Source organism: Lithobates pipiens, unplaced genomic scaffold, assembly GCF_037356315.1.
Source record: "Lithobates pipiens isolate NorthernLeopardFrog02 unplaced genomic scaffold, aLitPip1_a1.2 Scaffold_8, whole genome shotgun sequence".
NCBI lineage: Eukaryota > Metazoa > Chordata > Amphibia > Anura > Ranidae > Lithobates > Lithobates pipiens.
In genome coordinates this window covers 620,421,548-620,446,118 of record NW_027507903.1, presented here as the reverse complement: position 1 = coordinate 620,446,118, position 24,571 = coordinate 620,421,548, and the positions used below count along the sequence as shown (strand labels likewise).

At 43.4% G+C, this 24,571-nt stretch overlaps 1 protein-coding gene across 1 annotated transcript in view; it reads left to right on the top strand.

Annotated features, from left to right (window-relative positions):
• The window catches only part of FIS1 (fission, mitochondrial 1), a 34,005-nt gene extending 15,974 nt beyond the window's left edge, over window positions 1–18,031 (top strand). Inside the window, exons 4-5 of the mRNA XM_077470752.1 lie at window positions 6,846–6,951; window positions 17,337–18,031. Coding sequence (XP_077326878.1) covers window positions 6,846–6,951; window positions 17,337–17,431 — 201 coding nt within the window. The 3' untranslated portion in view covers window positions 17,432–18,031. The remainder of the gene's footprint in view (window positions 1–6,845; window positions 6,952–17,336) is intronic.
• Window positions 18,032–24,571: the final 6,540 nt, after the last annotated feature.

The following is a 24,571-nucleotide window of genomic DNA, read 5'->3' as shown; positions in this document are numbered from 1 at the left end:
AATCGGCATCATATATCGGCTATCGGCCGCCATGATTTCTAAATATCAGCATCGGCCAGAGAAAAACCCATATCGGTCGACCTCTAATTATTTATATATATATATATATAGTGTGTTAAAATGCCTAATGGCACTATAATAATAGTGGCAATTGTACACCACAAATGTTGGAGAATAACAGTGACCAGACAAAAATGAATAAATCCTTTTGTGGGAAAGGCCCGCCCATCCGCCAGTCCGCTATAGGCGGGAAGGTGTTCATCACAGCTAAGGACCAGTGTGCAGATGAAGGGAAGGAACGCTGTATAGCCAACATTTTGCGGACATCGTGCTGTGATGCCTACCTGTATGACCAAATGTAGGTGGACGTCCCACCAAATGATGACATTTCATACATTTCCAGTGAAGGGTATTTTTTATCACTGCGTCATACAAAGACTTTATAGGCATTTGTGTTCTGCCACCATTGTGGCAACAGTGTGGTGAAGGTCCTTATCTGTTCCAGCATGACTGTGCTACCATGTACAAAGCTAGCTCCATAAGGACCTGGTTTGATCAGTTTTGTGTGAAGGATCTTGAGTGGCCTTCACAAAGCTCTAACCTCAACCCTACTGAACACCTTTTAGGCCAGATTATGATGCCGATGGCAAGCCAGGTCTTCTCATGGAACATCAGTACCTGACTTTACATATGAGCACAGATTCCTACAGACCCCCAAAATCTTGTGGTGGCTTCCAATAAGATTGGAGGATTTTATATTCTCAAAAAACTGCATATTATTAGGATTTACAAGCTCATATAGGGGCGATGGTCAAATGTCCGCAAACCCTTGGCCATATAGTACAGTCATTTGACTTTCAGAGCCCTGTACCATGCTTTTCACCCTTCTTCGTTGAGGGGTGATAGGCTGGGCCCACCATCAGGATTATTTTCCAACAAGCTGGACAATTCCTTCCCTATGAGAGAACATTGCAGGTGATGCTTAAAGGTTCAGTTCACCTTTTTCATTTCAAATTTATGGCCAACTCTTTGGACCCCGCCGCATATAGCGGCAATGATGCCTTGCCCTGTCGTTGTAATGGTCCATTTACTGCCATACACACCCTCTGAGCAACTTAATGCTCAAAATGGCAAGCGCACGTTGGTCATCACAGCCACATGACAGTGCTGACCAATGAGAAGCACATCAGAGGCGTCTTCCTCTCCAGTAAGATGTCCCAGAAGAAAGAAGTGCTTCTCATTGGTCACACTGGCCAATGAGTGCTTGTATTGTGAGCATTAAGATGGATACTTACTTTGGGGCTGTGTATTGTGGTGTGCAGCGGGGTCTGAAGGGGTGGCCAGGATATTTGGTGTTTGTTCACCTTTTCATTTTTCATGAAAAAGATGAACTTGCCCTTTAAGATTCCAAGCATCGCTTGGTATTATTTGGTGCCTATAGGTACTGCACAGTGACTGCCTGATCCAAAGAGTCTCCAGTCAGATGCCCATGGACAGCCACAGCATACCAGTCTTGGAGGAAGCTGACCCATTCCAGAGAGAAAACAAAACTGATTGTCTGAAATTGACTTTTCCTAGCACAGACCTCATAGAGGCCTTTAATGGCAATGGTGCCTGCACACTGTATTACCATATAGTTCTGTTTGTGAAGGTTCTCATTGATCTGACCAGGTCATGGTATACTACTAGTAGTTGATCACATTCACCTGGACTTATTCTGCAACGTTGAAGACATTTTATAGCTTCTCCAAGCTACTTCTTCAGTTCTAATGAGTTATAGGATCTGACCCTACTGTTTTATATCCACGCAGGTAGTACAGACACCTACGTCCCATCACCATGGAGCGTGTCAAAGCAGATATTTATTGATTGTCTAGGAACAAGATGGGAGGTGTGAAAGTTCCAATTGCCAAGGTAGATGTGATCTCTACCCTGGTGATTCTACAACAATTTTCCTACAAGTTGGTTTCACACCTTTCACACCTCCCGTCCTGTTCTTGGAAAGTTACAATCTTGAGGCTTGACCCTTTCAGTGGTCGAATGGACTAAGGTGTGGATATAAATACTGAGGTATGTTCCTAATGCTCATTAGAACAGAAGAAGAGTCTTGGACAAGCTACAAAACATCCTGGCATTAAACTTTCCTAATTGTCTGTGAAGGTTCTCATTGATCCAAGTCATGACATATCTAGTAGTAGTCGATCACATTCACCTGGACTTATTCTGGTCCTCATTGTCCTCCCATGGTTCTCTTTTATACAGGTCATGGTGTATGTACCAGCAGTCGATTATATTTACCTGGACTTGTTCTGGTCCTCATTTTTCTCAAGGTTCTTATTGATCTAGGTCATAGTGTAACTAGTAGTAGTTGGTCACATTCACCTGGACATGTTCTGGTTCTCATTCTCCTTATTAGTTACATAGTAGATGAGGTTAAAAAAAAAGACGCAAGTCCATAAAGTCCAGTGTGTGTGTGTGTGTGTGTGTGTGTGTGTGTGTGTGTGTGTTTGTCAGTATTACATATTATATATCCCTGTATGTTGTGGTCGTTCAGGTGCCTATCGAATTCGTTTTTTTTAAACTATCAATGCAACCCGCTGAAACCACGCACCCGCTTCCAGGTGCGGCCGGACCAGAGTCTTGTAGAGCGGGAGAATTATCGTTTTATCTCTGGAGTTGATCCCCTTTTTAAAGCCAATATTATTTTTGCTTTGCGTGCAGCAGCTTGGCATTGCATGTCATTGCTGAGCCTATCATCTACTAGGACCCCCAGGTCCTTTTCCATCCTAGATTCCCCCCCCCCCCCCCCCCCCCCAGTGTATAGATTGCATTCATATTTTTGCCACCCAAATGCATTATTTTAAATTTTTCTACATTAAACCTTATTTGCCATGTAGTTGCCCACCCCATTAATTTGTTTAGATATTCTTGTAAGGTTTCCACATCCTGCAGAGAAATTATTGCCCTGTTTAGCTTTGTATCGTTCGCAAACACTGAGATATAGCCGTTTATCCCATCCTCCTGATTGTTTATGAATAAATTAAATAGGATTGACCCCAGGACAGAACCCTGGGGGACCCCGCTTTCTGCACCGGACCATTCTGAGTACTCCATTTATCACCACCCTCTGAGCTCTCCGCCTGTAGTCGGTTTTCAATCTATGTACTCTCCCTATGGTCCATGCCAACGGACCTTACTTTGAAGAATAAAAGTTTATGGGGAACTGGCTTCAAATGCTTTTGCAAAAGCCAGATACACCACGTCTACGGGCCTTCATTTAGATGGGAGCTCACCCCCTCATAGAAGGTTAATAGATTGGTTTGGCAAGAACGATTCTTCATGAATCCATGCTGATTATTGCTAATGATACAGTTTTTGCTACTAAAATCTTGTATAGAGTCCCTTGTCTTCCCCTCCAAGAGTTTGTATACTATTGATGTTAGGCTAACTGGTCTGTAATTCCCAGGGATGTATTTTGGGCCCTTTTTTGAATATTGGTGCTTTTCTCCAATCAGCTTGTACCATTCCAGTCAGTAGACTGTTCATAAAAATTAGGAACAATGGTCTGGCAATTACTTGACTGTGTAACTTAAGGACCCTCGGGTGCAAGCCATAATAGCGATAATAAATTGGAATCACTCGCAGAATTAAGCGATATCGTCATCAAATACTGAAAAGTAATGACAGTGACAATTCTGCAACTGAGCAAATTTCAGTGTTTTTGATTTTATTACATTATTGAATCATTTTTATTATCGTTATAATATTTTTTGGTATAATTATTTATAGTTATTTATTATATTATAATTTATGATTTCATTTTTCAAACTTCATCATACCCGGGATGTCTGCTAGACTCTGGTTTGGACAGATTTAAGAGAGTTATTCCTAAGAATTACAGGACTACAATATAAAACGCCAAATTTTCATGCAAAATAATTGTACCGCTTTTAGCACCTAAAATCCGAAATAATCATACCGCCAGGGAGGTTAATATGCTCTTAAAGCATACCCATTTTTCCTCTGTGTTCTTTGTTCCTAAGATTTTATCCCATTTAGTGCCTTCTAGCAAGGATCGTAGTTTAGGGAAGTTGGCTCTTTTGAAATTCAGTGTTTTTTTTTTTTTTATTCACCTTATGTTTTCTATATGTGTGATTTATACTGAAACAAATTGACCTGTGATCGCTGTTTCCTAAATTGCCCGTATTTCCAAATCCGTGAACAGGTCTGTATTGTTAGTAATCATTAGGTCTAGTAACGCTTTGTTTCTAGTTTGCAAATATACCATCTGACCCATGAAATTGTTCTGCAAGTCATTTAGGAAATGGCGAGCTTTAGATAAATGCGTGGTTCCTTCCACCCAGTCTGTCTGGATAATTAAAATCCCCCATTATGAGGACACTTCCCATCCTTGCCGCTAATCCAACTTGTGATAGGAGGTCCAACTCCCCCTCCTCCCTCTGGTTGACCTAAGACATGGTGTGTCTACTAGTATTTGGTTGCATTCACCTGGACTTGTTCTGGTCCTCTTTGTCTTCAAGGTTTTCATTGATCCAGGTCGTGGTGTATCTACTGGTATTTAGTCACCTTCACCTGGACTTGTTTTGGTCCTTTTTTATTTTTTTTTTATAACTTAATGTTTTATATTGTGGTTTTGTACATTTGTAAGGCTAATGCCGCGTACACACGAGCGGATTGTATGGCGTACTTAGTCCGTCATACAATCCGGCGGACAATCCGGCGGACAATCCGGCGTACTTTCCACTGAATGGACTTGACCACACACGGATACACAAACAGTCCGTCAAAAGCTTGCGCGATGACGTGTACAGCACGTACGACGGGACTAGAAATAGGAAGTCCAAGACACAGCAAAGCACCCTTCCGCCGTGTAAATCCTTTCTGGGCATGCGCCATTCTTAGTCCGTCGAACTTGCCTACTGACGACCGTATTGTCCGCTGAAACCAATGTATGACGGACAGATTTTTGGAAAAAACAAAAATCTTAGTACTCCGGACTGCACGCTGAAAAAGTCAGCTGAAGCCCACACACGAGCGGATTGTCTGCTGAAATGTGTTTCAACGGACTAAGTACGTCAAACAGTTTGACCGTGTGTACGCGGCATTAAGATCATGTAAGTGTATTACAGAGGTTGTAGAACATAAACAAGAGCCAGTACAAACAAATAGTAGTTCCAACAAACTGTGAATTTCAGTCCAGGAGAATATTCCAAAAAAACAGAGGAGAAGCATGAAGGGGGCGATGTGGGAAGGGATTTCGTTGGGTTGTAGGTAGCTTTAGCCAGTAGTCATAGAGGGCAGGAAAGGGCCTGAGTTAGCGAGGATGCGAGTGTCAGTGGATTTTGTATTTAGGTATCGCCATGAGCGAGCTTAGGGTGAGATATCTAGATTGGAGAAGGTTAACCATGGTGTCCAGTCCTTCGTTTTGATAGGCCCAGGTTTGCTCTGTCTAACATAAGTTTGTTTTGGCCCTCTTTAGCCTCGAGGTTTTTGTTGATCCAGGTCATGGTGTATCTAGTAGTAGTTGGTAATATTCACCTGAGCTTGTTCTGTAATTTTGACAATGTTTTACTGCTGAGCCAAGCCACGTCTTCACTTCTGATGAGTGTCGGGAATATTCCACTACAGTATTTATATCCACTCGGATAGCACCCTTATCCAGTCCCCATGGACTGCGTTAAGGCAGATGATTGTTGATTGTCTACAAACAGGATGGAAGGTCTAAGCCCTTGTACACGCGGTCGGAGAATCCGTCGGAATGTGTCCTATCGGACCGTGTTGTCGGATAATCCGACTGTGTGTGGTATGCATCGGACCGATTCTGTCGGAATATCCGTCGGACCCAATTTTCCAACTTGTTGGAAATATTTTCCGACCAACTGGTTCGATCGGACATACTCCGATCATGTGTAGAGAATTTTGATCGGACCAAGTGCCACGCATGCTCAGATCAAATTCCTAGACCAAAGCTATTGGCTACTAGCCTAAATGTAGTCCCATCGTAACGAAATTACATCATCACGTTCTGAATGATCGGATTTTTCGACAACTTAGTCCGACCGTGTGTATGCAACAGTTTCGGACAAGATCCGACGGACAAAATCCGACGGATTTGGTTGTCGAAATCTCCGACCGTGTGTACAGGGGCTAAGAGTTCCAAGCACCATGGAACTCTACCCTGGTGATTTGACAACACACCTTTAGCCATAGTTCCATAGTTTTAGTTCCATAGTTAAAAAAAAGACACAAGTCCATTCCTGTTCAACCACCCATGTGAATAGAAGGATGAATACCTATGCAGACTTACTGACACCAAGGATGGGATGATGTAACCTGAAGAAGGTGCTTCCACAACTTTCACCCCTCTCATCCTGGTCTTGGACAATGAACATCTACATATTTCATGGCGAGTGGATTAAGGTATTGGTTGCTTCCTTTGTGTATACAAATACTTGGATATGTTCCCTATCACTCGTTAGAACTCAAGAACCGACTTGGAGAAGCTACGAAACTCCTTCAACATTACAGAACAAGTCAGTTGAATGTGACTTGACTGCTACTAGCTAGCTATGTACTTACGTTCAAGACAACCTTGTGTGTTTATTGCCATGGTCCCTCTACAGAATATCCCTGCAGACCTCCATTCTCATGTTTAGGACTGGCCTGACCCATTCATTAAAGCTTATACAGCATTTACACCAGAGACATACAAAAGTACATTGAAGCTATATGGGGGGTTGGGTCTCCCAAATCTTATGGGTCTTGGAAGGTGTGTGATGTAATTTTTGGCATAACTTTTGATTGGATTGTCCTCCACTTTCCAGGAATATGAGAAGGCTCTGAAGTACGTCCGCACGCTTCTGCACAAAGAACCCAAGAACACGCAGGCCCAGGAGCTGGAGAAGGTCATCGAGAAGAAGATGCAGAAAGGTGAGCAGGATTACGGTACTGGGGAGGAGGGGGCAGGGATTTCTGATATTACATTAATCCCAGCTGACCTAAGGAATGGCAGTCAGAGGTGAGAGGTCACCTGGAGACTGGCAGTTTTTTTCCTGCGCCAACTTATGACTTCAGACCCTCGTGATCTAACACCCCCCCCCCCCCCCCATCTCCCAAGTGTGAATAACCGCTTCATAACAGAGCTCTTTTGCTAAATCTGACCTTCGGCCTTCCCTCAGTCTTGAAAATTTGTAACGGCTCCTCTCATGGACTGAAATGGCTTGGTTACTCTGCTTTTCACAATGTGCATTAGAAGCTGCAGAAAGGCAGATAGGTCCCACCTAATTTCCTGGCTGGAGGACGTCCAGCATTATCTAGCCCCAGGGTCTTCAAACAACTACGGGCCACTTCTGGATTGATACATTTTAATTGGCCTGAAGATGGTGTCAGTGGTGTGTCCTCAATGTGCGCTGATTGAGGAATGTGGTCAGCAGGGGCTGCTTATGGTCTATATTTCTGATGTAAGGGGGGACCCTGACGCAAGGGGAGATTCTGATGGGGACACTGACGCAAGGGGAGATTCTGATGGGGACCCTGACGCAAGGGGAGATTCTGATGGGGACCCTGACGCAAGGGGAGACTCTGATGGGGACCCTGACGCAAGGGGAGACTCTGATGGGGACCCTGACGCAAGGGGAGACTCTGATGGGGACCCTGACGCAAGGGGAGACTCTGATGGGGACCCTGACGCAAGGGGAGATTCTGATGGGGACCCTGACGCAAGGGGAGACTCTGATGGGGACCCTGACGCAAGGGGAGACTCTGATGGGGACCCTGACGCAAGGGGAGACTCTGATGGGGACCCTGACGCAAGGGGAGATTCTGATGGGGACCCTGACGCAAGGGGAGACTCTGATGGGGACCCTGACGCAAGGGGAGACTCTGATGGGGACCCTGACGCAAGGGGAGACTCTGATGGGGACCCTGACGCAAGGGGAGACTCTGATGGGGACCCTGACGCAAGGGGAGACTCTGATGGGGACCCTGACGCAAGGGGAGATTCTGATGGGGACCCTGACGCAAGGGGAGATTCTGATGGGGACCCTGACGCAAGGGGAGATTCTGATGGGGACCCTGACGCAAGGGGAGACTCTGATGGGGACCCTGACGCAAGGGGAGACTCTGATGGGGACCCTGACGCAAGGGGAGACTCTGATGGGGACCCTGACGCAAGGGGAGACTCTGATGGGGACCCTGACGCAAGGGGAGACTCTGATGGGGACCCTGACGCAAGGGGAGACTCTGATGGGGACCCTGACGCAAGGGGAGACTCTGATGGGGACCCTGACGCAAGGGGAGACTCTGATGGGGACCCTGACGCAAGGGGAGACTCTGATGGGGACCCTGACGCAAGGGGAGACTCTGATGGGGACCCTGACGCAAGGGGAGACTCTGATGGGGACCCTGACGCAAGGGGTGACTCTGATGGGGACCCTGATGTAAGGGGAGGGGGGATTCTAAAAATAATATATGACGGACACAGATTTTTATTTTTTTTATTATATATACATATAATGTGAGCTTCATCGTTTGAAGACCCCCGATCTAGCCCCTTGTTGCGCAGTATGCTTCTCCACCCTCCCCCCACCCCCCAACCTCCATTTCATTCATTGGATTACAGTTCTTTCAATCATGGAGGTTCAATGTCACATGTGGGTGTTACCGAGGGTGGTCTGCACACACATAGCCCTACCTAGGAATGCCCACTCCTCCAGACATCAAGGTATTTTGATATTAGCTGAATCTCCTTGAATTGCATAGAGAAGCACAGAGACCCAGTGATGACATCCCTGGGCCTAAAATAAGGCATGTCATGGACATGGGTTTAATTTAAAAATGTTATAGTCGTGTTGATGGGGGAGAGGACCCAGATAAGGAAAAATATAGGCAAATAAGGAACTTCAAACTTTAAATGCCCCCATCCCCCAGAAGCACATACTCTTCTATTCTTTGCATGCCCCCATCCCCCAGAAGCACATACTCTTCTATTCTTTGCTCTAATCAGCAGAGTAAAGGTATTGGTGCCTCTGGGGATGGAGGAGGCATGCGTCTCTCTTCATGTGACAGTGCTGGGAAAACAACAACAAGCACCAGTGCTGTCACATGGATGGAGTTAATAGTCCATATAAGCTGTGACTTGAGGACCGGAGAAGCAGAATATACCGTATACCCCAGGATCTGGCAGATTACAGGGGGCCTGTAGGAACAAAGCTCAGGCTTGCTTTAAAGCGTATGTAAACCCGTACCATGATCTTCTCCTTCTTTGGTCTGTTTGTATATACCACTGAAAGTGTTTTTTCTGTATCCATTCACGAAATGCAAAAAAAGATCCATTGATCTTGTCAGAAATGTCTCTGTCCTGTGTGCACTCCCTATGTTAAGGTCTAAACTTGGACTACAAAACACCTCCAAACCGTAGGCAACAAGGTGCACATGGAAGGGCCAATGCACACCACAAACATAAGATTTCCCAGCACACTTGCCAGCCAGCCTGCAACAACCAAATTGTCCCGTCTTAACAGTTTACGTTAAAAACTGAGGGATTTGTTTGTCAAGAGATTTCGGACAATTACTTCCACTTTAATATGGAACCCTATGGACTAAGACTGGGGTGACATTAAAGTTCATGTGCGTGTAAAGGCAGGTGTCCCAATACTTTTGGTAATATACTGTATGTGCTCCTACTGTGGAGGCTCTTTTTAAATTTAGAGTTGGGATCACAATATAAACAGAGATCCCTGGGCGTGGGCACTGCGGCTTACACATGTATTTACAAATGTGTGCAAATAAATCCCTTTGTTTTTATCGTAAACCGTTAGATGTGACAATTTGGTTGTTTTGCAGGCTGGCTGGTAAGTGAGCTGGGAAATCCTTTGTGAACTACAAAACACCTCCCCTATGTTGGGCCTCGCTGCAGTTGCGTGCCATGCTTGTGGTAGCAGTGTGGGCTTTACAAGGGTAAACGGACAGTGAGAAGGTGACATTGGGGTTGACTTACTAAGATGAATGCGCTGCGCCGGTTCATGCCTCCATTTGTGCGCCAGGTCAATTTTCAAGTGAGCGTATGAACCGGCGCACGCATAAGCGCAGCACATAATATGCCGGCGCAATTCATAGTAGCGCACGCCGTATCATTAACAGTCCATTCACACAGGGGCAACACAACTTCAAGCGCAACTTTGGGATGCAACTTGGACACGACTTGAGTGTGAATCACCGCGTGACTTGTGGCGACTTACAACACGACTTTAAGTCGCCCCAGGCTAGGCGACTTTAATTAAAAAAAAAAAAAAAAAAAACGGCATGGGTTCCCTCCAAGAGCATATCAGGCCCTTTAGGTCTGGCATGGATTTTAAGGGGAACCCCATGCCAAAAAAAAATGGTGTGGGGGTCCCCCTCAAAAAATGCATGGAACCGTGTGTCAGAGGGGGGCGGGGTCACCGGGTGGCTCCGCCCTCCGTTATATAAGACCTGTCAGAAGAAAAGCGTCATACAGCGGGAGCCGCCCGAGAAACAAGAAGAGACGCCGCGGAGGAAGATGCTGGCCGAGAACACCGGAGCAAGAAGAAGCGTATCGGAGAAAGGAGGAAGAAGAAGATGGAGGAAAAAACCCGAAGGATGAAGAAAAGAAGAAGGAAGAAGATGAAAGAAGACTTTAATAAAGGACTTGTCAAAGATCGTCTCGTGTCATTTTTAACCCTTTTGTCACTTTTTTGGTGAAATGGCAGGGGTACAAGTACCCCCTTACCATTTCACACGGGGGGTAGGCCGGGATCTGGGGGTCCCCTTGTTAAAGGGGGATTCCAGATTTCGATAAGTCCCCCCAGCCGCAGACCCCCACAACCACCAGCCAGGGTTGTGGGGATGAGGCCCTTGTCCTCATCAACTCCCAATGTTGAGGGCATGTGGTCTGGTATGGTTCAGGAGGGGGGCGCTCTCTCGTCCCCCCCCCCCCCCTCTTTTGCTGCGGCCTGCCAGGTTGCATGCTCGGATAAGGGTCTGGTATGGATTTTGAGGGGGACCCCCACGCCAATTATTTATTTTTTTTTGCCGCAGGTTCCCCTTAATATCCATACCTGACCTGAAGGGTCTGGTATAGAATTTCGGGGGACCCCCACACATTTTTTTTATTTATTTTTTTTTTTTTTATGCTAACATGACCTGTGTGCAAATAGCCTTAAAAAACCCATAGAAGTGAACCAGCGCAAAAAAAAAAGTCAAGTTGAGAGGTGCGCCTGTTCAGCTTATGCAAACTAACCTACGTGACTTGACATTTACTAAGACTTTGCCGACGCAGTGAACCAGCGCACTTGAATGGGCGCAAATGCTGTTTGCGCATGCGCAGTGCATAAAGTGATCTCACGCAGTTCCGAGTGTATTTGCAGGCGCAGCAGGCTTGCTCAGAGAAAGTTACTCTTCTGTTCTACTTGGACAGTCATATCTATACATCCTCACATCACCCACATAATATTCGCACTTCCAGCTTCTTTTAATTCTGAGTTGAAGATGTCGTGCGCCAGATCGCGGCCGCCCGTGCGCCGGCAACATGATGATAAATAGGGAATTGCGCTGTGTTACAGGAGCAAATGCTTTGTGAATACAAAAAACGGCCGTTGCGCGTCGGCGTGCACCGCTAATCATGGTGCAGATGCTTTGTAAATCAGCCCCATTGTCTCCCTGCCATATCTCAAACACACTCTGAAAAACGATTCACCAAGGATCGTTCTTTACAGGGTGATGAAAGTGTTGGGCTCCATGCACACCGAAGCTCAAAGAAGCTTTTTCTGAACTCCAGATTGCTGGTTGAAAAACGTGCTTTTAACAGCGTTTTGTACTAGCGTTTATGAGCGTTTTCAATAAAAATACACAAAAATCCAAACTCCCACAATGCATTGAAAAAATAGAATGCTGAACACTAACGCGCGTTTATGAGCGTTTATCGGCGTTTGTCGTTTTTTTTTGGCGGTGAAAAACGCCACTTTGAACGCAAATTTCTGGCGTTCAGAAAAAAAGCCCATAAACTCCACTGCTCATTAAAGCTAAAAAAACGTCCATGTGTGCATGGACACATAGGCTAACATAGAGTAGAGTTTATGGGCTTTAAAAAAAAAAACGCCCAAACTCCAATAAACTGCAGTTTATGAACTCCAGTGTGTATGGATCCTCAGACTGGCAATAGATGGATTGAAATTCGGTTGGTTCAGCAGGAACTGGCTGAATTTGAATCCGACTGTGGGCAGGCTGGTTGTTACTGAAGTCGATCCATTGACAACCAGCCTGTTAGGTTTTTTTTTTCTGTGTAATCCCTGCCAGAAGCTCTAAATACCGGCAGTAATCATTGTATTCTGACAGCTGAGAAACCTCCTTCTGTCATAATAAAATAGGGCAGTGGGAGGACCCTCCCCCCCCCCCCCCCCCCCCCCCATCAACACTGACCGAGTTTATGGCCAAAATCTAGCAATTTTTCTTTCCTTCAACCCGTAGGCTTGCTTAACCACTTCCCGACCAGCGCACGACGATGTACGTCGACAGAATGGCACGGGCAGGCATATTGGCGTACAGGTACGTCCCAATATTCGATGCCGCCCTGCCATCGGGAGCGCACCGCCGGCGGCGCGCTCCCGCGCTGGTCGGGACCCCCGTGAGTCCGGTCGCGGGACCCGCGGACTCGATCGCCGCGGGCATCCCCGCGATCGTCTCACGGAGCGGCCAAATGGAGGAAATGCCGAGTAAACAGCATTTCTCCATTCTGCCTAGCAACTAGTGACGCTGATCTCTGCTCCATGTGATTGGAGCAGAGATCAGTGTACACTAAATGAAAGCCCAACCCCCCCACAGTTAGTAACACACCCCTAGGAACACTTAACCCCTACACTGCCACCCACTGGTTAACCCTTTCACTGCCAGTGTCATTTACACAGGAATCACTGCATTTATATAGCAGTGATTACTGTATAAATGACAATGGTCCCAAAAATGTGTCAAAAATGTCCGATGGGTCCTCCACAATGTCGCAGTCACAATAAAAATCGCAGATCGCCGCCATTACTAGTAAAAAAAATAATAATAAAAAATTATTAATAAAAATGCTATAAAACTATCCCTATTTTGTAAACGCTATAACTTTTGCGCAAACCAATCAATAATCGCTTATTGCGATTTTTTTTTTTACCAAAAATATGTAGAAGAATACGTATCGGCCTAAACTGAGGGAAAAAAATGTTTTTTTATATATTTTTGGGGGATATTTATTATAACAAAAAGTAAAAAATAATGCGTTTTTTTCAAAATTGTCGCTCTATTTTTGTTTATAGCGCAAAAAATAAAAACCGCAGAGGTGATCAAATACCACCAAAAGAAAGCTCTATTTGTGGGAAAAAAAGGACGTCAATTTTGTTTGGGAGCCACGTCGCACGACCGCGCAATTGTCAGTTAAAGCGACGCAGTGCCGAATCGCAAAAAGTGGTCTGGTCTTTGACCAGCAAATTGGTCCGGTCTGAAAGTGGTTAAAGGAAACCCATAGTAGGACTACAAATCATATTTTGTTGTTCTATAGGTGACCACTAGAGGGTGCATTTGCATTCCTGAATGTCAAATACAGTAATCACAATCAAGTAATGCGATTTATATTATAAAATTAGTTCTATCCCTTTATCCTATATTCAAAAAATAAATAAATAAAATTTTGGACTAAGATGCACATACCAAAAATATACAGCTGTTTGCCCATAATTGGATAAGGCAGGCATTTTAAAAGTGAAGTCCACCTTTTTAACCACTTCCAGCCCAAGCCAATTCTGGCAATCCTCTCCTACATGTAAAAATCATCATCCTTCTTTTTTTTTTTTTTTTTTTTTTTTTGATATTCATTGTTTGCTAGAAAATTTACTCAGAACCCCCCAAACATTTAATTTTTTATTTTTTTTCTTTGCAGAGAGACCCTAGGGAATACATTTACAGTTGTTTCATTATTTTTATTTATTTTTTTGTTTCATGGTATTTGCACAGCAATTTAATATTTTTTTTTATTTTATTTTTTTTAACTAAAGTTAGCCCAATATATATATATATATATATATATATATATATATATATATATATATATATATATATATATATATATATATATATATATATATATATATATATATATATATATATATATATATATATATATATATATATATATATATATATATATATAAATTTGAAAGATGACAGCATGCCGAGTAAATTGATACCTAACATGTCACGCTTTAAAATTGCGCACACTCGTGGGATGGCACCAAACTTCGGTACTTTAAAAATCTCCATAGGCGACGCTTTAGAAACTTTTACAGTTACAGAGCAGGTCTTGCACTAGAATTCGTGCTCTCACTTTAACGTTGGCGGCGATACCTCACGTGTTTTGGTTTTAATGTTTTTTACATATGCGGGCGTGGAGTACGCTTGCGTTCATTTTTGCACACGGGGACGGGGGCGCTTTTATTTTATTTTTTCCTTTTCCTTTTACTATGATTGGTCATATGATACAGCGGCTGGGTGCAGAGCACCATGATACACTGAGTCCGCCGGACACAACAGTCAAGGGATTGTTCCGCTCCTCACCCCAGGTGTGCATGGGCGCCGCAATGTACCATTACATCGCAGTGCCCGCAGCTGCCGTCTCTGCTCGCAGTAAATGTACAAGTGGTTAAGCTCCAGTCCAGTGACTATGCCTAAGCTGAATGTGATGTCATCAGTCTGCTGCAGGCAGGAGGAAGCCACCCCCCCCCCCCCCCCCCCCACTCTTCTCTTCCCCAAGTGATTGTAACTTTGTAGCAAGTGAGAAGGTGAGGGGCTGCATTAAAAATCAAAAAAGTGTATTTATTTTTCCCCCCAAAAAATTTAGTTTAAAAAAAACTGTGCAAATACAGAGTAGTGTATAGAAGTGCAAAACCCAGCAATTTATAATCCTGGACCTCTGCTTTAAAGAATAAATAAATAAATGTGTATGTATGTATGTATGTATGTGTGTGTGTGTATATATATATATATATATATATATGTATATATGTATGTATATTAATAAAACAAAAAATATATATAGCTATATGATGTGTGTGTGTGTGTGGTTATACAATATCTCACAAAAGTGAGTACACCCCTCACACTTTTGTAAATATTTTATTCTATCTTTTCATGTGACAACACTGAAGAAGTGACACTTTGCTACAATGTAAAGTAGTGAGTGTACAGCTTGTATAACAGTGTAAATTTGCTGTCCCCACAAAATAACTCAACACACAGCCATTAATGTCTAAACTGCTGCCAACAAAAGTTAGTATAACCCTAAGTGAAAATGTCCAAATTGGGCCCAAAGTGTCAATATTTTGTGTGACCACCATTATTTTCCAGCACTGCCTTAACCCTCTTGGGCATGGAGTTCACCAGAGCATCACAGGTTGCCACTGGAGTCCTTTTCCCCTCCTCCATGATGAGATCACGGAGCTGGTGGATGTTAGAGACCTTGTGCTCCTCCACCTTCCGTTTCAGGATGCCCCACAAATGCCCAATAGGGTTTAGGTCTGGAGACATGCTTGGCCAGTCCATCACCTTTACCCTCAGCTTCTTTAGCAAGGCAGTGGTCATCTTGGAGGTGTGTTTATCATGTTGGAATACTGCCCTGCGGCCCAGTCTCTGAAGGGAGGGCATCATGTTCTGCTTCAGTATGTCACAGTACATGTTGGCATTCATGGTTCCCTCAATGAACTGTAGCTCCCCAGTGCCACCAGCACTCATGCAGCCCCAGACCCTGACACCCCCACCACCATGCTTGACTGTAGGCAAGACAGACTTGTCTTTGTACTCCTCACCTGGTTGCCGCCACACACTCTTGACACCAACTGAACCGATTAAGTTTATCTTGGTCTCATCAGACCACAGGACATGGTTCCAGTAGTAATCCATGCCCTTAGTATGCTTGTCTTCAGCAAACTGTTTGCAAGCTTTCTTGTGCATCATCTTTAGAAGAGGCTTCCTTCTGGGACGACAGCCATGCTGACCAATTTGATGCAGTGTGCGGTGTATGGTCTGAGCACCGACACCCCCACCCCATCAACCTCTGCAGTAATGCTGGCAGCACTCATACATCTATTTCCCAAAGACAACCTCTGGATATGACGCTGAGAACGTGCACTCAACTTCTTTGGTCAATCATGGTGAGGCCTGTTCTGAGTGGAACCTGTCCTGTTAAACCGCTGTATGGTCTTGGCCACCGTGCTGCAGCTCAGTTTCAGGGTCTTGGCAATCTTCTTATAGCCTAGGCCATCTTTATATAGAGCAACAATTATTTTTTTTCAGATCCTCAGAGAGTTCTTTGCCATGAACTGTCGTGTGGAACTTCCAGTGACCAGTATGAGAGAGTGAGAGCGAAAACACCAAATTTAACACACCTGCTCCCCACTCACATCCGTGACCTTGTAACACTAACGAGTCACATGACACCGGGGAGGAAAAAATGGCTAATTGGGCCCAATTTGGACATTTTCACTTAGGGGGTGTACTCACTTTGTTGCCAGCGTTTTAGACATTAATGGCTGTGTGTTGAGCTATTTTGAGGTGACAGCAAATTTACACTGTTATACAAGCTGTACACTCACTACTTTACATTGTAGACAAGTGTCATTTCTTCAGTGTTGTCACATGAAAAGACAGAATAAAATATTTACATAAATGTGAGGGGTGTACTCACTTTTGTGTGTGTGTGTGTGTGTGTGTGTGTGTGTGTGTGTGTGTGTGTATATATATATATATATATATATATATATATATATATATATATATATATATATATATATATATATATATATATATATATATATATATATATATATATATATAGTATGTTTGGGGGTTCTAAGTAATTTTCTAGCAAATACTGATTATTACATGTAAACAAAAAATCACAGCAAAAACCCGGACTGGAAGTTTAAATCACCTAAATAAATATAATCCAGGTGTATCAAAACAAAAAAAATATTTATAAAGAAGCCACAGCCTGAGTGTCCCTGCGAGCACGGCAGAAGAATTCTTGCTCTCTGTGTGTAAGCAGTGGTCTCTCTGCTGCGGTCCGACACACCTCTTGGCGGGGAGCAGCGAGCATGAGTTTTGCAAGTTACAGAGCTTATAGCGTTTTTGACCCAACAGGGGAGCATGTAGGACTTCTGCAGAGAGACCACTGCTTCCTTGTATGTTGATGCATCTGAAATGTATTTCCCTAATGTAATTTGATTTGTTAAATGTACTCACGCACAATTCTCTTCATCTTCTTCCAGAGGGGCTCGTCGGCATGGCCATCGTCGGCGGAATGGCGATCGGAGTGGCAGGACTCGCCGGCCTGATCGGCCTGGCCATCGCCAAATCTAAATAAAACACGTTGCTTGCCAAAAGCCTTGTTTTTCTGTTTAACCGTAGTAACCAAAACCTTTTTTTGTAACCGCACAATCCGGGACGTCCTTGTCTGCAGGAGCTCAGAAATGATTGTAGCAGCGGAGTCAGATCCTTCCTCCTACACAGCAAAATCTACAAAACCTTCCAGAATCCAACTGGCCAATCACTGTGATCCACAGACGTTCTGCTACAATACCGTCCTTGTACTCAGTTTATAGCGTGCTATAAAACGTATTATTTGTTATTTTCTTTTTTTGTTATTTTCTTTTCTTGTTGTTTTCTTTTTTTGTTATTTTCTTTTTTTGTTGTTTTCTTTTTTTGTTGTTTTCTTTTTTTGTTGTTTTCTTTTCTTGTTGTTTTCTTTTCTTGTTTTCTTTTTTTTGTTGTGTGTTGTTTTTTTTTTTTTTATTATTATTATAAATGGCTCTTCCAGGAGACATCCACCCAGATGGTTTTTTTTTTTTCTGGCTTAAGTTGAAGTGAAAGTGAATTATTTGAAGATTTTTTTTATTTTTTTTCTAATATACTTGCACTATCTATTCTCAGCTGTTTTGGAAATAATAATAATTATTTATCTCTTCCCGGTTGTGGCCCCAAGTCTTTTTTTTTTTTTTTTCTTTGTGTTGCAGTGTAAATGGGCGGAGCTTATTATAGCCAAGAAGTGGCCGGGAATTTTGCAGCTGATTCAGGCATTTACCCGTCTCATTAAAGCTGACCAATCCTCAGATATTTTATTTTAGATATGCGCCAGTGTAACACCTCCAGGTATGTATTACCTCTCAGAGATCACAGTTGCTACAATGTTGCAGTCTGATGATTGGGGAAGAGAAGAGTGGGGGGGGGGGGGCGCTTCCTCCTGCCTGCAGCAGACTGGTGACATCATCTCAGCCTAGGGCAGTGATTGTGAACCTTGGCACCCCAGATATTTTGGAACTACATTTCCCATGATGCTCATGCACTCTGCAGTGTAATTGAGCATCATGGGAAATGTAGTTCTAAAACATATGGGGTGCCAAGGTTCGCCATCACTCTCCTAGGCACAGTCACTGGACTGGAGCGTAACCACTTGTGCATTTACTGCGAGCAGACGGCAACTGCAGGCACTGCGATGTAATGGTACGTTTCGGCATGCATGCACACCCGGGCATGGAGCGGCACAATAGCTTGTGTCCGATGGACTCTGTGGATCATGGTGCACCCAGCCGCTGTGTCCTGTGACTGCTGTGACCAATCATGGCAAAAAAAAAAAAATAGGGCGCCCCCTGTCCCCGCACGCAAAAACATGATTACAATGTAAACAAAGCCAATCCTGACAGCTTGCTTACTGTTGGGATGCTGTCATTGGCCAACAGCTATCACATGGTACCTGCCACCCTGTACCATATGATTTAGCTGTAGCCAGTCACAGAACACAATAGTAAGCAAGCTGTGAAGGACGGAAGCCATTAGTGGCAGTAAGACCCCTTTCACACTGAAAACCACCTCCCGAGTGCTTTCACACAGGGGGCGGTGCGCCTGCGGGACGTTACAAAAAGTCCTACAAGCAGCGTCTTTGGGGTGGGGTGGGATGTATACAGCCCTCCTACACTGCCCCTGCCCATTGAATAGCCTCACAAGCAATAGTTTAACACTGATGATTACTGTTTTTTATATATATATATATATATATATATATATATATATATATATATATATATATATATATATATATATATATATATATATATATATATATATATATATATATATATATAAGCAAAAGCCATTCATGACAAAACTATTGCTTATAACAGTGATCATCATTGTTATAAGCAATAATAGTGTAAAAAAAAAAAAATTTATGTATGCCACATCATTGAGGTGAGGGCATTCAAAGCACAGAGGTGAAGTGGTTGAAGAAGCACTTGAAGATTGCTGTATGGATGTCACGTCACGCTAATTTCACGCACTAGCACTCTATGAACTGTCTTAAGTTTTTATAGAAGTACAATAAGGACTACTTATTGGATAGCTATATGATTTATTTCATTGCTTTTTTTTTTTTTTTCATTGATAGTAATATTGTGGTAGCACAACACTTATTTAATTATTTATACTCTGATGGCAGTATGTAAAAAAAATAATGAAATAAAAAAAATAATTTAAGAAAAAAGTTTCCAATATGTAAAAAAATAAATAAAAAAATGTATTATGAAGAAAAGTTTTTAAACCTTAATGTACAATAGCATAGAGAAGAGAAAAGGTTTTTAGGGACTTTCAGGAAATCGTGGCCTGGTAAGGTCACACATTTCCATCCCTAGGAACTCTAAATGAAATAATGGCCTGGTAAGGTCATAAATTTCCATCCCAATGTGGTGGGGAGGGGGCTTTTTCATCCCCAAAAAAGGGTGGGACTTTACATGAAGCATGTGACTGCAAAAGAGTAGTTGGGTGATCATAGGGGAATTTTATTCACATGATACTAGAACATACAAGTGATAATCACAAAATACATGTAACCAAACATAAAATATACAAATGGGTCATAAAATATATAAACATACACTGTAATGTTCATATCAATGGTAAAATGATAAACAAGGTAGTAGCCAGGAATAGAGCAATAATCACTTAAGGTGAAACCTCAATAAAATTCCCTAGTTCACCACAATCAGAGTTTGATACAACCATAATTAAACGATATTGCCTGCAGGACCTAAGGCCTCACTAAGCCTGTGAGGATGAATGGTTGGTCATATTGTAAGAAATCTGAATCAGAAGAATATACGAACATGGCGAATTTTGGCTCTACGCGTTTCGTGGCTTTCATGCCGCTCGTCCGGAGCAAGCACATGTAATATCGGTATCTGGAAAGATATAAATTTGGGCAAAGACAGGATGAGCAGGGGCAGATATAATCAGGGGTGGGGCGTTAAAACCCCCACAACTACTATATATATATATATATATATATATATATATATATATATATATATATATATATATATATATATATATATATATATATATATATATATATACACTCACTAGGGTTCTATATAGTGGTGGTGGGGCACCGCAAGCCATCCAGGGTACCCCCAACCGGGAGCTACGGCAGGGGGCCCCGCAGAGACGAGACGGGTGCCAAACGAGGCAGGCACGGGAACCGAGGCATATCTATGAACAAGGTGGGGTGATAATTCATCAGCATGTAATAGTAGTGCAGGGGGGTGAAAATAGAAGGCTGAGAGCCGGTACTATTGAATCCATGAGTGAAAGGAGAGGCAAGGTTGCCACTGGTGGGAGGTGAAAAGTGAAGAAAGAATAAGAACCTCACAAAAAAGATGTAAAGTCCCACCCTTTTTTGGGGATGAAAAAGCCCCCTCCCCACCACTTAATGTACAATAGAGCGCATAGATACATTAACTTGTTCAGATCCGCGCAAATAACGGCTACGGTGCGGACCTGCTTTGCCGGGACTACGTCTATTGACGTCCTCCCATGCCCAAGCGGTCTATGAGACTCACCTGATCACAGATCGGAGTAAGGGGTCGATCTCGACCCCTTACCACATGATCAGCTGTCAGCCAATGACAGCTGATCATGCGATGTAAACGGAGCCGGTAATCGTCTATTTGTTCTTCTCGCGCTGATAGCGTGAGGAGAGAAAAAAAAGCCGAACGTCGGTGGCTGAGAGGGACATCGGTCCTGATCACGGAGAGCTGCCGCCAGCTCATCTGTGCCACCTAGCAGTACACAACAGTGCCGCCTACCAGTACCCACCAGCGCCACCCATCAGTTCCTCATCAACAGTACTGTCCATTTAAAAAAAAAAAAAAAAGTGTGGCTGGTATGTCCTAAATAAGATAAGGCACCTCATCCCAATAATTAGTTACAATAAGAAGAGCAAAGGAAGAGGGGATTATAACGGTGCCAGTTACAAAACGGCACCCAGTATAAGTTATGGAAAATGAATCAATTTTTATTGCAAAGATTTAAAAAACAATCACAATCATCGGCATACATGCTGTAGTGTAGGCGCGGATAGGCGATCTGTTGGCCGAAAAATAAAAAATGACCAAGATGGTTATGAAACATCAATTCTTCACTACTAGTTTCGCCAAAACGCTGACTTCATCAGAGGGCTAGAATATATCAAAAATATTTATAGCTGTCCATCAGTGCTGCCTTAACTGTGCCTAGCAGTGCCCACCAGTGCAGTCTATCAGCGCGTATCAACGAAGGAAAAAAATTAATTGTTTGCAAAATTTTATAACAAATTATGAAACATGATTTTGTCGGGTTTTTTTTTCAAAATTTTCCATCTTTTTTGTTTAGCAAAAAATAAAAACCCCCGGCTGTGATTAAATACCACCAAAAGAAAGCTCTATTTGTGTGAAAAAAAAATGATAAACATTTTATTTGGGTACAGTGTAGTATGACCGTGCAATTGTCATTTAAAGTGCGGCAGAGCTGAAAATTGGTCTGGGCAGGAGGGAGGTTTAAGTGCCCAGTAAGCAAGTGGTTGTAAAGTCTTCAGGTTTTCCCATTAATGCAGTAAGTTGAAAAATCTTCTGTGCTGCAGCTGGCGCCCTCCCCCCTTTTACTTACCTGAACCCCATCGTTCCAGCCATATGCACAAACCCAGCGACTCCAACTACTGTCTCCGTCCTCATTGGATAGATTGATAGCAGCAGGAACTGTTGGCTCCCACTGCTATCCATCAAATCCAGTGACCGTCAATGGACGCAGCAGCGGGACTCGGGAGCAGGCCCGCGCGTGTGTCACCATAGAAAGTGGCTCTCTGTGGGGGCACCCCAATGAAGTGGAGGAGCCAGTAGTGCCGCCGGGGCACCACAGAAGAGGAGGATCTGGGTGACTCTGTGCAAAACCAATGCATAGAGCAGGTAGGTATGACATGTTTGTAAAGGTTTGTTTAAACAAAAAAAAAAAAAAAAATATATATATATATATATATATCTAAATATATATCACTTTAAGTATATTTAGTGACCACCTTATGGCTCTTAGTATGAGCTGCCATAGAAAATATTAAGACAAAATATCAAATTTACATTAAAAAGTTGAATACCAAAAACCATGGTTAAATGTAGAGAACAAAAAAGGGGGGGGAGAACAAAACAAGGACTCGATAAAGGAACAAAATCGGCGTGTCAGGGAGGTATCCAAGACTGGGGTCTCTTAACCTGCACTGTAAACTGCCACCTGATGGAAAGGGGAGATCTTTCCCCTGAAACGCGTTGGCTGCATTTTTTTGCTGTTAAAAGACTTTTTGAAACAATTATTAGTTAAGCAAAATGAACGTTGATCTTGGGTACTGAGGAGTGCCTATTACAAAGCAGCCGCATGAGAGTCGACCAACCAGCATTTGCATAATGAGATTAAGGCAATGGCGGCTACTATGATTCTCCTGGGAAATATTGTGGTCAATGGCGGAAGGAAGATTCAAACAAAGAAACTGACCGCACACCAAACTTTATTGTTCCAGGATAGGATCACAGGAAGTCCATCCAGACCATGCCTCTCTGACGTGTCACCAAGAAAAGGTTTTTGTCACGAAGATGATTGGTTGATGTCAATAGAGAGTGGGCAATATCTGTCTTCCTAATGGGGCGGGGGGGGGGGGGGGGGCGATGTTAAGCTGACACCTCCAGCCACAGAGGTGGGCGGACTGCAGGCTTATGAGTGGTGGCTTCCTTTGGCATTGTGGCTAATAAGGTTAAAATTGAAAGTTCATTGATTCTTTGGATTTGTTGGTTTTGGTTGGAGGATGAGCCAATGTGATGGCCAATCTCTTACAATCTGTGCGTCAGTCACTTAGTTTGAATTCATGATGTAATTGCATTGCATTGAAAATGGTTGACTGTGATCGTCACAGCTGGCTCGCATTTCTTGACAGTATAACGTCCCCTACAATAGTCTGTGGGCAGGCTAAAGCTACCAACAACACGTCTGTCGAACACAAGGGTCAAATTCGGCTCACTGTGCCTTGTCATGTGGCCCGCGCACACAGTTTTGCAGCTGGAACTCCATTCCTCCCCCTCCGACTCTCACCCTATGCTCTCCCTCCCTGCCAGGGACAGCTTTGCTTTTAGTGACTCCCAGATGTCTGCATGTGCTCATGGCAGGGACGGATCTCCAGAATCTGAAGGAGTGTATGATCTCCCTGCAAGGCAAAGCCGCCTACACAGGGAGGTATTAGAGTCAGACCAGGTAAGAAAGAGGGATGCCAGGAAGCATGTGGGGGTTCCACACTCTTCACTGAGTATGTAGCACACCCCTAAACCCTGCACTCTGTACATAGGACACCTCTAAACTCTGTCCTGTGTATGTAACGCATCCCTGAACTCTACACTCTGTGCGTAACACACTCCTGAATGCTGCATTCTGTATGTAGTGCACCGCTAAACCCTGCATTCTGTACATAGTGCACTCCTGAACTCTGCATTCTGTAAGTAGCATAATCGTCAACCCTGTACTTGGCACTAATCCTGAAATCTTCACTCTGTGCGTAGAGTTAATCCTGAACTCTATACATAAATCACTCCTGAACCTTGCACTCTGTAAGTATCTTAATCCTGCACTCTGTAAATATAATCCTGAACCCTGCACTCTGTAAATATAATCCTGAACCCTGCAGGCTGTAAGTAGCATAATCCTGAGCTCTGTACTTGGCGTTAAACTTGAAATCTTCACTCTGTACGTAGCGTTAATCCTGAACTCTGTACGTAACACACTACTGAACACTGCACTCTGTAAGTAGCATAATCCTGAACTCTGCACTCTGTATGTAGCATTTATCCTGAACGCTGCACTCTGTAAGTAGCATAATCCTGAACTCTGCACTCTGTATGTAGCGTTTATCCTGAACTCTGCACTCTGTAAACAGCATAATCCTGAACTCTGTACGTAACACACCCCTGAACTCTGCACTCTGTATGTAGCACTTATCCTGAAATCTGTACGTAGTGTTTATCCTGAACTCTGAAAACAGCATAATCCTGAACTCTGTACATAACACACTCCTGAACCTTCCACTCTGTAGGTAGCGGTAATCCTGAACTCTGTACATAACACACTCCTAAACTCTGCACTCTGTACATAACACACTCCTGAACTC